The sequence below is a fragment of the Tursiops truncatus genome, chromosome 20 (assembly GCF_011762595.2).
Source record: "Tursiops truncatus isolate mTurTru1 chromosome 20, mTurTru1.mat.Y, whole genome shotgun sequence".
Classification (NCBI taxonomy): Eukaryota; Metazoa; Chordata; class Mammalia; order Artiodactyla; family Delphinidae; genus Tursiops; species Tursiops truncatus.
Genome location: NC_047053.1, coordinates 10,799,966 through 10,813,280, shown reverse-complemented (window position 1 = coordinate 10,813,280; position 13,315 = coordinate 10,799,966). Strand labels below are relative to the sequence as shown.

Here is a 13,315-nt window from a genome sequence, read left to right as displayed (position 1 = left end):
CACTGTGCCTGGGACCTCCCGGGGGTGGGAGTGGGGCAGCAGCCTTGCTCAGAGCCCAGAGCGGAGCCGGTGGACAGGCCTGGGCTGTCTCAGAGGGCTGGCGGGGCCTGAAGCTTGCTGGGAGGCAGGGAGGCTGGGCGGGGGGGGGGGGGTGGGCTCCTGCCCACTGTGGGGCTGCGGCAGTGTCCCATGGTTCACCACTTCACATTTATAGCTCCAGTGCTTCTCAGCTTACTGTCCCTGCGGTGGGAGGCCCGGCTCTCTGGAAACCGCAGCCGTGGGTAGTTGGATGCCTGCCTGAGTGCTGAGCTGTGAGGGAGGCTCACAAGTTTCCCAGGACGGTGGGCCTCAGCCCCAGCCCCCGCCTCAGGCTTGCCCTGGTCTCTTCCTAGAATCTGGCTGGAGGCTGGAGGGAGCTGCCAAGGTATTGAGGGTCCATCACCCTGTTGGCCCTCTGTGAGAAGCAGGAATCTTGCCAAAGAGTGGGGTGCTCCCTAAGGCTCCAGTGGGACTCTGGGACAAAGGAGCTAATGGAGGAGGTGAGGATGAGCCAGAATGAGGCTCACAGAACAGGGCTGGGGTGCCTGGAGCTTCTTTTTTAAAAATAAATAATTAATTAATTTTTGGCTGCGTTGGGTCTTCGTTGCTGCGTGGGCTTTCTCTAGTTGCGGTGTGCGGGCTTCTCATTGCGGTGGCTTCTCTTGTTGCGGAGCACGGGCTCTAGGCACGTGGGCTTCAGTAGTTGTGGCTCACAGGCTTAGCTGCTCCGAGGCATGTGGGATCTTCCCGAACCAGGGCTCGAACCCGTGTCTGCTGCATTGACAGGTGGATTCTTAACCGCTGCGTCACCAGGGAAGTCCCCAGAGCTTGATTCTTGATGAGCACACAGGAAGCATGGAGTTGCTGCTCTCCAAACCAAACTTCTCACCCTGCGAGAAATTCATCGTGGCGTGGCCCTCAGCAGACCCGTGCAGCAGGTCTGGCTCTGTTTGGCCAGGGAGGGGTCTGAAGCTGGGAGAGGGTGGGAGGTAGGCGACCTGCCTAGATGCTGGCAGCCGAGGAGGAGGAGCCAGGCCCAGGCCCAGCACCGCGACAGTGACACCAAAGCCCCGTTCTCTTCACTGCGCCATGCAGACCTCGAGTTTTGTCTGAACTAGGGAGAGGGGCCCTGCTGGCTTGACAGAGACCTGGGAGGAGCACGGCCTGGCTCCTGTACCCCTAGCTGTGAAGCTGCCCTGCTCTGGCTCAGTTAAGGGGCTGACTCCCTGCCCTGCCCCTCCTCCACCCCCCCCCAAGGCCTGGGCCCTGACAAGGGTAGGTCAGGGAGGGAGGGAGACTGGGGCCGGCATGAAACAGGCCTCTGGGGCGTCTGGAAGCTCTCACCCTGCAATCGAGGGAAACCCCAGAGAGCAAACAGGGGAGGGGATGGGGGCAGGTAAGGCCATGATTACCGGGTGCGGTGTAGAGGGGCCCTGTGGGAAGGCAGGGCCCACCTTGGGGAGGTGAGGCAGGATGGCAGTTACCTAAAAACAGAGCTGATTTTCATAGAAATAGAACACCTATTGGGTGTGTTTCTTTTTTAAAGTTTGGCTTTATTTCGGTGTTCCCTTCCTCAGCAAACATCCCTAGCATGCCAGCCCTTGGTGGTTTCAGCCAGGTGACTTGGGCAGCTGGCTGGTTCAGGTCATGGTGCCCTTTATCTGGGACTCTGAAGCAAAGAGCAATTCAGTTCTACATGTACTGACCCCTGCTAAATGCCTGCCCTGTGCTGAGAGACAGGGTCACAGGGAAGAATCGGGTTCTGTCCCTGCCCCCAAAGGGGTACCCAAGTAAACAATCCTCCCACTGATTGTATAGGAGCAGACGGGGTTAACTCAGCTTGTGTGACTCAGGAAAGCCTTCCCAGGATCTATCCTAGGCATACTTTTGAAGGATGAATAATTTTTCAGACTCTCCTTTTTTCTTGCAACAAACAGCAAGCAGGGACTTCCCTGGTGGCGTAGTGGTTAAGAATCTGCCTGTCAATGCAGGGGACACAGGTTTGATCCCTGGTCCGGGAAAATCCCACATGCTGCGGAGCAACTAAGCCCGTGCGCCACAACTACTGAGCCTGCGCTCTACAGCCCGCGAGCCACAACTACTGAAGCCCACGCGCCACAACTACTGAAGCCCACGCGCCTAGAGCCCATGCTCCGCAACAAGAGAAGCCACCGCAATGAGAAGCCCGCGCACCGCAACGAAGAGTAGCCCCCGCTCGCCGCAACTAGAGAATGCCCGCGTGCAGCAACGAAGACCCAACACAGCCAAAAATAAATAAATTTAAAAACCCCCAAAAAACAAAACAAACAGCAAGCAGCCACTACGTGCCAGGTGTCAAACTAGTAACAAAGAGACAGGACACAGGCCCTGCCCCCAAGAAGTCTAGTAGGAGAGTCATGTGAATGGTGACAATAATGTCTTAAATGTCAAAATAGAAGTACAAGATGCATCAAAGGCCTGAGCAAGGAACTGTCCGTTCTTCCTGTGGGACACGAGAGCAAGGGTCCGTGCAAGGAGCTGGCTGAGGCAAGGAGCTGTGTGCTGCAGAAAGTTGTGCTAAGACAGGTACTGGGATTGGGCTTTCTTGGGCTCAAGTGCTTAGCAAGTTGCCGGGCGTGTGAAACCACCAAGCAGCAGCTGGGAGCAGGCCTGGTGGTTTCAGGCAAGCTGCCTATGGACGAGCCGTGTGATCTGAGGGAGTCTGACAAGTGGGTTCCAGCTCCCACTCCTTCACATATGGACTGGGTGGCCTGGAGCCCCACACTTTACCTCTCCGCGCTCCATTTCCTCATGTCTAAAGTGATGATTACGAGATGTGAGTAAATGGGATGGTACATGTGAAGGACCTCCGACAGAGCCCAGGCCTGCCTGCAGTTTATGGATAAACGGGAGCTAGCCTATCTCCCCCCCAGGGTTCCCTGGAGGCAGGACTGGGTGTGTGGGGCCACGTGGAGGAAGGGGCAGTGGGGCTCCAGGTCTGTGAGGAGGGACCCAACCCCACTCTTGCTCTGTTAGGGGCGTCTTCGTGGCGCTGAGAGGTGGTGTTCTTTGGTGGATCCCAAGATGGGGAGGGGGCCTTAATTAGCCTAGGCCTGGTTAGTCACAGGGGCTGCCTGTGTAAGCCCAGCTGGCTTGTGCTCCCTTGGTTTCCTTTTTCTCGTCTTTTCTAAATTAGGCCCCTTTGGGCAATGGCAATGCCAGCTTATCTGTGACAACTGTGCCCAATAGCCAGGGCTTGGCCTATCTGACCCTGGGACCCTGGGAAGGGTCTGGGGGAGAGCAGCATTCAGGAATCTTCTAGAGTGCAGAGGCTCTGAGATGGGCCTGACCAAGGGAGGCTGGCCTGCTCCAAGGGTGGTGCTCCCTCAGCTCTCCAGGCCCCTGGCTCAGGCCTGAGGCTCAGGTTGGGCAAAGCATCACAAGTATCGGGGGTCTTTTCAAGAGCCCAGTGTTGACCTGGCCTTCGTGCAGGCTGCCCCGAGAGGGGCTCCACCAAGACGAGCCTTGTGAAAAGCCGGTTACCTGACAGTGCTTGGTGTCTAAAATAGAATCTGGAGAAGCAGCAAAGCCTTTAATTCAATGTGTCTCAGCAGCGGGTCGGTGTGAGGATAACTATGATCTGACTGGTCTTGAGTTATAATTACGGAGTCAGAATAAAAAATTACAGGCATTGTGTGGGCTTGTTTTAAATATAACGTAATCCATACCATCCTCTCTCTTATTTGCTAGATTTGAGGTGGAGTCTTTGGCCGTTGGCACAGGTTCTGCCTGACATGTAGCAGATAAAAATGGCCCTTGCCCAGTGAAAAGGGCACAGGAGGCCTCCCCAGACGCCTAATGTTTCCAACTGCCCACAGCCCGTAACCCACAAGCCCACGTGCGCATGGGTCTGTGCAGGCCTCTTTGTTGTTCACATTATCTGTGTGCTGCACCTCCACAACCAACCTCCCTGTCACCAGCCTCCCCCAGCCAGTCTACCACAAACATCTTTGTAAAACACAGTCTTGAGGCTTAAGAAACCCATTAATGGTGCCCCTCTGTCTATAGGGTAAATCCAAACTCCAAGTCCTTTCAGGTCTTGGCCCCAAACCACCTTTCAGCATCATATCTGGGAACGAACAGCCAAAGAACAGAGGTGAAGGGCCCTGGGTTCCAACTGTGGAGGATTAAACTCAGGCTCCACGTCTCATGCGCTGAGTGAGAGACTGGGCAGGTTACCCCATCTGTGTGCTTTAGCTCCCCACTATCATAGGTTGTGAGGATGGAATGAGATAACACACTCCTGGGGTGACCCCAGGCAGGTCCCTTTTCTCACTGAGTCTCAGTTTATCTATTAAAAGGAAGCAACAGACACACTGCTTTTCACATAAGTAAATTTTTAAAAAAATGATATTTTTTCATGTAGCTGTGTGTAGTGAGATAAGCGTGTGTTTTTTTTGTTTGTTTGTTTTAGGCATGTGTTATTGGTTCAACCTTTCTGGAAAGCAAAATAGAAAGACTAAAAACATGTTTATACCCCTATGAGTATGAATTTAATCTAAGGGAAAATTCAAAATGTGGACAAAGATTTATACTTAAAAGATGTTTACCTCAGCGTTTTTTTTTTCAGTGTGTTTTTACATTCTTGAAAAATGAAAAAACATAAACGCCCAACATTTGGATAATAGTAGGTATTTATGGTGTGTCCACTCAAAACTCTTATTCAGGAATTAAAAGTGTTTATGAAGAATATTTTGGGACTTCCCTGGTGGCACAGTGGTTAAGAATCTGCCTGCCAATGCAGGGGACATGGGTTCAAGCCCTGGTCCGGGACGATCCCACATGCTGCGGAGCAACTAAGCCTGTGCGCCACAACTACTGTGCCTGCGCTCTAGAGCCCGTGAGCCACAACTACTGAGCCCATGTGCTGCAATTACTGAAGCCTGCGCACCTAGAGCCCATGCTCTGCAACAAGAGAAGCCACCGCGATGAGAAGCCCATGCACCGCCACAAAGGGTAGCTCCCGCTCGCCACAACTAGAGAAAGCCTGCACGCAGCAACGAAGAGCCAATGCAGCCAAAAAAAAAAAAAAAGAAGAATATTTCATTATGTTGAAAATACTTATATCTAATTTAAAGTGAATAAAGCAGATACAAAATTGTATATACTATATGATCTTGGTGATAATAAAAATATACACAACCATAGGAAAAAATGTTGAGATGGAAATATAACAGCAGTTATCTTTGATGACTCTGTAGTATTGCATTTCCTTCTTTACTGTTTTCTGTATTTTTCAAATATTTAAAAATGGGCATATGCACTTCTTATATAATAAGAGTTTTTAAAACAGCTGAGCGTTGGACTTCCTTGGTGGCGCAGTGGTTAAGAATCCACCTGCCAGCTCAATATCAAAAAAACAAACAACCCAATCCCCAAATGGGCAGAAGACCTAAATAGACATTTCTCCAAAGAAGACATACAGATGGGCAACAAACACATGAAAGAATGCTCAACATCACTAATCATTAGAGAAACGCAAATCAAAACTACAGTGAGGTGGTGGGATGAATTGGGAGATTGGGATTGACATACATACACTAATATGTATAAAATGGATAACTAATAAGAACCTGCTGTATAAAAAGTAAATAAAATAAAATTCAAAAAAACAAACAAACAAAACTACAATGAGGTATCATCTCACACCGGTCAGAATGGCCATCACCAAAAAATCTACAAACAATAAATACTGGAGAGGGTGTGGAGAAAAGGGAACCCTCTTGCACCGTTGGTGGGAATGTAAATTGATACAGTCACTGTGGAGAACAGTATGGAGGTTCCTTAAAAAACTAAAAATACAATTACCATATGACCCAGCAATCCCACTACTGGGCATATACCCTGAGAAAACCATAATTCAAAAAGAGACATGCACCACAATGTTCACTGCAGCACTATTCACAATAGCCAGGACATGGAAGCAACCTAAGTGTCCATCAAAAGATGAATGGATAAAGAAGATGTGGCACATATATACAATGGAATATTACTCAGCTCATAAAAAGAAATGCAATTGAGTTATTTGTAGTGAGGTGGATGGACCTAGAGACTGTCATACAGAGTGAAGTAAGCCAGAAAGAGAAAAACAAATACTGTATGCTAAAACATCTATATGGAATCTAAAAAAAAAAAAAGGTTCTGAAGAACCTAGGGGCAGGACAGGAATAAAGACGCAGATGTAGAGAATGGACTTGAGGACACGGGGAGGGGGATGGGTAAACTGGGACGAAGTGAGAGAGTAGCATGGACTTATATATACTACCAAATGTAAAATAGATAGCTAGTGGGAAGCAGCCACATAGCACAGGGAGATCAGCTCCATGCTTTGTGACCACCTAGAGGGGTGGGATAGGGAGAGTGGGAAGGAGATGCAAGAGGGGATATGGAGATATATGTATACGTATAGCTGATTCACTTGGTTATATAGCAGAAAATAACACAACAATGTAAAACAATTATACTCTAATAAAGATGTTAAAAAAAAAAAGCAAACAAAAAAGAATCCGCCTGCCAATGCAGGGGACATGGGTTTGAGCCCTGGTCCGGGAAGATCTCACATGCTAAGGAGCAACTAAGCCTGTGCACCATGACTACTGAAGCCCGTGTGCCTAGAGCCCGTGCTCCACAAGAGAAGCCACCGCAATGAGAAGCCTTCGCACTACAACGAAGAGCAGCCCCTGCTCGTTGCAACTAGAGAAAGCCCGTGTGCAGGCCCTGCTCATTGCAACTAGAGAAAGCCCGCGTGCAGCAAGGAAGACCCAACACAGCCAAAAATTAATTAATTAATTAAAAAAAAGAGAAACAGCTGAGTGTTAAGAATATTAGATGAAAGGGTAGAAAACTTGATGTTTGAGTTCCTGTCTGGCTTTTAACAATCTCTTGGATTCTAATGTGCTAGGACCATCCATGGAGTCTCAGAGGTGACTGCAGGAGCCCAAACTCTCAAGGCCTGTCTGCCTCTGTGACAAGTGGCAGCAGGCAGGTCCGGAGCCTGGATTCAGCAACCCACCAATCACGGGGGTTCATCAAGGGCACCTGCACAGCTTCCCTTGAGGTCAGCTGCCTTTCTGAAATCTTCCCAAGTGCCCATGAACCTTCAAGGCCATTGGCAGTGGAGCAGTGTGCCAGCCCCCCGTCCCTGCCACACTATGGAGTGCTGGGGGCTCCCTATCCACTTGGGGCCAAGTGGGTTTTGTGCCTGAGAGGTGAGCTCTTTCTGCCACTTCAGGCAAGGGGCTCACTGGAGCAGGAAGGCAGGTCAAGCTGCTGTCACTGCTGTGGGCCCCTCTGCTGTCCACACATCTGGACTCTGGGGGCCCCACTCACTGGCTCTGTCAGACCACACATTCCCAACTGCCAGGATGTGCACGTCTGTTTGGCGAGTTGTCCTGAGGCTGGAGAGCCTGGAACACATCATTGGAGGAGATCACTGAGGGACAGCCTGGTCATTACCAGCTGTTCCTCGGGAGGTCAGCCCAGATGAGCCCGCTTTGTCTGAGTTCACTGGGGAGGGAGGGAGGCCTTAGAGGCCAGGGGCCAGTGTCCAGGTCCAGCCAGCAGCTTGTCAGGGCTCGTCTAGGACCTTCATAAATCAGCCATATGTCTGCCCAGTTAGAAACCAGAGAAAGACAGGATTCAGAGGCTGAAAGACTGAGACAGACAGGCTTAGAGAATGAGGCCGACACTCAGTCAGTGAGAGGCAGGGAGGTGGAGAGAGACAGACACACAGGGCCGGTGACGCAGCAGGAAGGCCATCGCAAGAGTGGACCAGTACCTACAACAGGCTCATCCTCGATGCAGTCAGGGAAACGCACACTGGAGTAGCAATGCGCCACTCCACACCTCCTAAATTAGCCCACATTAAGGAAATGGTAACATCTCATGCTCCCGTGGCTGTGGAAAAAGCTGCTTAAACACAGTCAGTGGCCCCATAAATTAGCACAGCCTTTTAAGGAAGGAATTGGGCAATATGGCTCTAGAGCTATTTTAAACGTTCATCCCATTTCCCGTGGTAATTCCACTCCTGGGAATGGGTTGCAAGGAAATAATAAACAGAAAAATAACAGCTTTGTACATAAAAGGTGATGACTGCAGTGCTATCCACATGTCCAACATGCTATAGTATGGCTGCTGTGAATATTTTTGCAAATAGGGAATACGAAAACCATGGTATGTGCAAATAAACAAAAATAAAACTATCTGTACATAAAAAGTAATAATTACATAAAACAGCCACCTGGATGCTTGGGTGGCCCACCGTACCTGGTGAAAGGTGCTCCTTGACTCCTGACACACTCCTGTCTTCCCAAGGGACCTACCCTGTCGCTCCCTGTCTGGAGCTCTCCAACTGTGAAGCCTAACCCGCAGACCTCAGACTGGTTGGGAGACAGTCTCAGCTGAGGCTGCCCACCTGGCCAGCTCACTCTGGTGGCCCCAGGGAGTCTGGGTGATGCCCACTGAGTCACTCCAAGGTTATGATCAAGAAGCCAAACCAGAACAGACATGGTAGAGTTGGATCTTCATTTAAGAAAAGGCATAAAGTGATTTTGCAGGCTCTGAAGTGCCTTGCTATTTGTAAGCACAGCAATCTGTTTAAGCAGCTGAAGTCCGGACTCCCAGCGGAAGCAACACGGGGTGAAGGCAATTTATAACAGACTGAAGGCAAAGGGAGGGAGGGGTCGTGGGGTCACCCCTCCTGGCCTGCCCCAACGGTAGGCACAGGTCTGATTCTGAACTTGAATCTTCCCGTTTACATCTTCCCCTAGCTCCTGGAGGCCATCTCAGAATCACTGGGCGGGATTTCAGTAAATCATGGGTGAATAAAAAGAAGGGGAAACGACCATGTAGTATATGAGTGAGCGTCTGTCACCGAGCAATTCTGTCTTTCTTCAAAGTCTGTATGGCTTTCCAAATGTGCCCTTAATTGTGCTCTAGAGAAGCTACACCCCCTGCTTACTGCCAGGGGATGCCCTGCCTCACAGGGGCTGAGAACATTCAGTAATCATACCTGTGTCCAGACAAACCTAGCCTTGTTCATTCGGTCTAGGCATAGCTACTGAACACAGAGGCTTTGTGATAGTCCCTGTCCTTGATGTGCTTTCAATCTCATGGGAGAGACAGGAGTAAACAATGAGAGTAATTTAAAGAGCAATCACATGGGTGCCGTAAAAAGAGGGAGCTGCAGTGGGGAGGGACAACACTCAGGAAGTGGGCTCAGGGTGGGATGGAGGGGAGGTGGAAATGGAGCAGGGCCTTGAGGACAGGCAGGATTTTACCTGGCAGAAGGATCATCAGAGGGCCAAGGGTAAATGTGAGAGTTCACCTGGCCTCCCCCAGTTCCTCACCCTTGAACCTGCCAAAGACCTGGGCTCACCACCAGCCAATCCTGCCCAGACTGACAGACGGCAGTGGCAGTCTCAGTCTGAGTCCAAACTGCTGAGGGTCCTGAAATTCATCCTGACCATTCATTCATTCTCTCACTCATGTTTACCACAAACACTTATTACACACCTGATCTGTGCTAGGTGTCATTACAGGCTTTTGGGGATATAGTGACAAACAAGTCAGGGTCCTTGCCTTTCCAGTGGGGAACCCAGACAGTAAACCAGCAACAAATAAAATAAATTCGCATTGTGGAAAGTGCTACAGAAAAATGTGAAATAAGGGTTGGGGGTATTTAATCAGTAAAATCAATATTTTATGTAATACCTAACTGATGTGAAGAGGCAAATCATTAAAAAATCTGGGGAAGAGCATTCTAGGCAGCATACATGGAAAGTGCAAAGGCCCTGAGGCAGGAATAAACTTGGCATATTTAAGGATTAGCATGAAGGCAAATAAAGTGAAAAGGAATTGGGGGTAAGGGGAGTGATAGGAGGTGAGATCAGAGAGGCAATGGGGAGCCCGGCCTGGTCATGATGTTGGTTCCTGGGAATCATAGCATCTCTTGCATCACAGCCAGGCTCCCGCCTTGAGTTAAAGAGGTCTCAGGATTGGACGCAGGCCCTGCACACTAATGTGCTTGACAGGGTGTTGGTACATGACACACCCTCATCCAGAAGTGCCCACTTGGTCACACAAGGACAATGGATAAGCCACACCTGGTGTATCGTCCTCACAGAACACCAGGTCCTGCAGCTGCTTTGGCTTCACCTTCTCCCATTCCTCTGTTCCTCCTCTTGATTCTTCAGGGAGTGGCGCTGGAGTCCCAGCGTAAGTTGGAAAGAGGGCACAGCAAGTGTGCTTTCAGGAGTGAGCACAAGCACAAAGTGGCCATAGCACAGAGCGCCTAGAGGGACCTGGTGGCAGAGATGCCAGAGAGCTGAAGGCCAGGCCAGGCGTAGCACAGGAGGTGCAGAAGCACTGAAAGTGTCTGAGGGAGAGGGGAACGAAAAGAGTGAAACGTGTTTCACAAAACATAATTTTGGTCGCATGCTGGAGATGGATCAGAAGAGAGAAAAGGAAAACCAGGCAGAGAGATGACAAAACTCTGAACTAAGGCAATGGCTGGTCTCAAGAGACAAAACAGACAGATCCACTGGACTGACTTGTATGAGGGTGTAATAGTGAGAAGTCAGAAGTAACAGATTTCTGCCTGGCAGCTGGGCAGATGACGTTATTCACTGAGGAAACGCAGGCAGAGGTGTGTGGGAATATGCCTGAAATTATGGGGTGGAGTTGGGACAGGAGGCAGATGGGCCAGTTTTGGACATTTTGAGTAGAAGATGAATCTAGGCCGTCAAGAGCAAGATGTCCAGGCCAGTTGCTCAGGAGAGACGTCTGGGTGGGAAGGCCGTCAGCTCTCAGGCAGCAGTTGGCACCATGAGTGCTGGGGTGAGGTATGCACAGTGAGAAAAGAAGGCTGAGGAAAGAACTCTGGGGACCGCTGATGTCTGCAGGGTTTCAGGGGCAGGGAGAGGACTCAGTGAAAGAAGACGGGGCCAGAGTGCAGCTCATGGAAGCCAATGGGGGAGAAAATTTCCAGAAGGGGATGGTCCTTGGGGTCAAATGCTACAGAGGGGTCAGGGAAGATGTGGACCAAAGACGCCACTGGATATGACACTGGGAAGAGCAGGCAGAGACTTTGGGAAGGCTCTCTAGCCCTCTCTTAGAGCACAGCAAACGCTAGTGGCGAAGAGCACAGCAGAGGAGCCGGCCTGGGTTTGGGGCTTGGCTCCTCTTCCTCCTATCTGGTAACCTGGGGTAAATCACTTAACCTTTCTATGCCCCAGTGTTCTGATCTACCACATGCAGATGTGAGGAACAGGAGTGCTTTGAACGGTGCCTGGGGGAGAGTGAGTGCTCAACGCGTGTTGGGTGCTCTCCAATAATCAAGGCGAAGGGAATGTGAAACACGAGAGTGTCGCCTTAAATCAGTGTGGGCACACAACACGAAGATACTGTGACTTTCCAAGATGAACACGGCTAGGGCTGCATCCTGAATCACAGGGCCTTAGTCTAGACACCGAAGCATCCCCAGGGTGTTCTGAAAGTCCAGAGATGAGAATGCAATCTGGGGATGGAAGACGGAAAGTGGCTGCGGCAGTGCCACCTGGAGTGTCCCGCTGCAGGGGAGGACCAGGGTGCTTGTGGAGCTCTGGTCGCTCTCAGTAGTGGTCACCCCTGAAGGCCAATGAGCTGGATTTTCTGTTAACAATTGTCACCTCAGGCCTGGCGTCAGGCCTCTGTGCCGCTTGGCATTCCCTTGAGGTTTCTGCTGGGCTAAGGATCAGCCTTTGCTGCCGTGCGGGGATTGCCTGACCTCTGCTGTCCACTGTCTGCCATGGCACAAACTCAAAGATGGTCACGGACTCACAGGATGCACTTTTCTGCAACTTTCTGGACAGTGACTCTCAATATTAACATATTTTACACTGTGACAATACAGAAAAGTTTCACAAAGAAATTCTTACCTTTACTATGTGTGAACACTCTGATATATTCTATATTTTTCTATTTTTATTTCATTAATAAGAAAAATGCTGATTACAATCCACTAAATTGATGTCACAGCCCCAGGCTTTCTCATGGAGTTCAAAAAACATTCCCTTAAGGAACTAAATTAGTGCCTCGTTTCCCAAACATCAGTCAGTGTATTCCATATTACTTTCAAACTTCTGGCCACACCCAAGGCCAATTGTTTATGGAATCTGATTATTTTTTCTTTAAATCAATTCATTTAAACATTTAAAAATGCCTACTATAGGGCTTCAATGGTGGCGCAGTGGTTGAGAATCTTCCTGCTAATGCAGGGGACACGGGTTTGAGCCCTGGTCTGGGAGGATCCCACATGCCGCGGAGCAACTGGACCCGTGAGCCACAACTACTGAGCCTGCGCATCTGGAGCCTGTGCTCCGCAACGAGAGAGGCCGCGATAGTGAGAGGCCCGCGCACCGCGATGTGGAGTGGCCCCCGCTCGCCACAACTAGAGAAAGCCCTCGCACAGAAACGAAGACCCAACACAGCCAAAATAAATAAATAAATTAATAAACTCCTACACCCAACATCTTCTTTAAAAAAAAAAAGCCTACTATAGCTGAAGTAAAATATTGGTGAAATACCAAGTTTGAGGGCTAGTTATATTTTTTAATCTAATACACACTGAAATAAATATTTAATTATCAAAATAAAAAATGTTTCCATACCTCCTAAAATCCTCTTGCACACCAGCAACGTTTGCATTCCTCACTTTGGGAATCACAGATCTAAAGATTAGTCCAAACATCTCATTTTCAGTGGGGGCAGTGAGGCCCAGAGGGGTGAATTCACTTATCCGAGGTCTAGTTTTTCAGTCAGTGGGAAGGTCAGTCTGGTCAAAGGAGGGAAGAAAGAAAATAAAGGAAACTTGAGATCTCTAGGCTGCCCCCGGCCAAAGTCTTATCAGTCTTATCATTTTTGGAGAGAGGCCCTACCTTGTCATCTCTCCAGAGTCCAGATATCAGTTTATAGTTACCTTGGCAGAGCCATTTTAAGACCTGGGTCTTAGATATTCTTATTTTTGGAGGTCCTGACCCGTATCCTATCACATATATTACAATGTTTGCACATTGGCACTTATTAATTTTAATTTTGCTATTTTCTTCTTCTTGTATTTTGAAGCCAATGAAGTTTTCAAGCTTCAACCATTGTGGCAGGCCCTTACAAAGTTCACAACCTGTAGGGTTAGAGCCTGCCACGCCTAATGGATGAAGTGGCTCCGGATGTGGTAAAGGAATCTGATCAACGAAGACACACT

General features: G+C 49.5%; 1 protein-coding gene across 9 annotated transcripts in view; it reads right to left on the bottom strand.

Moving 5' to 3' along the window:
* The window catches only part of XAF1 (XIAP associated factor 1), a 73,387-nt gene extending 60,499 nt beyond the window's left edge, over positions 1 to 12,888 (bottom strand). For 6 of the 9 annotated variants that reach the window (XM_073798478.1, XM_073798483.1, XM_073798484.1 and 3 more), the window contains exon 1: positions 12,726 to 12,888. In XM_073798478.1, the coding sequence (XP_073654579.1) occupies positions 12,726 to 12,762 (37 nt within the window). In that variant the 5' untranslated portion in view covers positions 12,763 to 12,888. The remainder of the gene's footprint in view (positions 1 to 12,725) is intronic. The other 3 variants (XM_073798480.1, XM_073798482.1, XM_073798481.1) reach the window with 1 other exon arrangement.
* Positions 12,889 to 13,315: the final 427 nt, after the last annotated feature.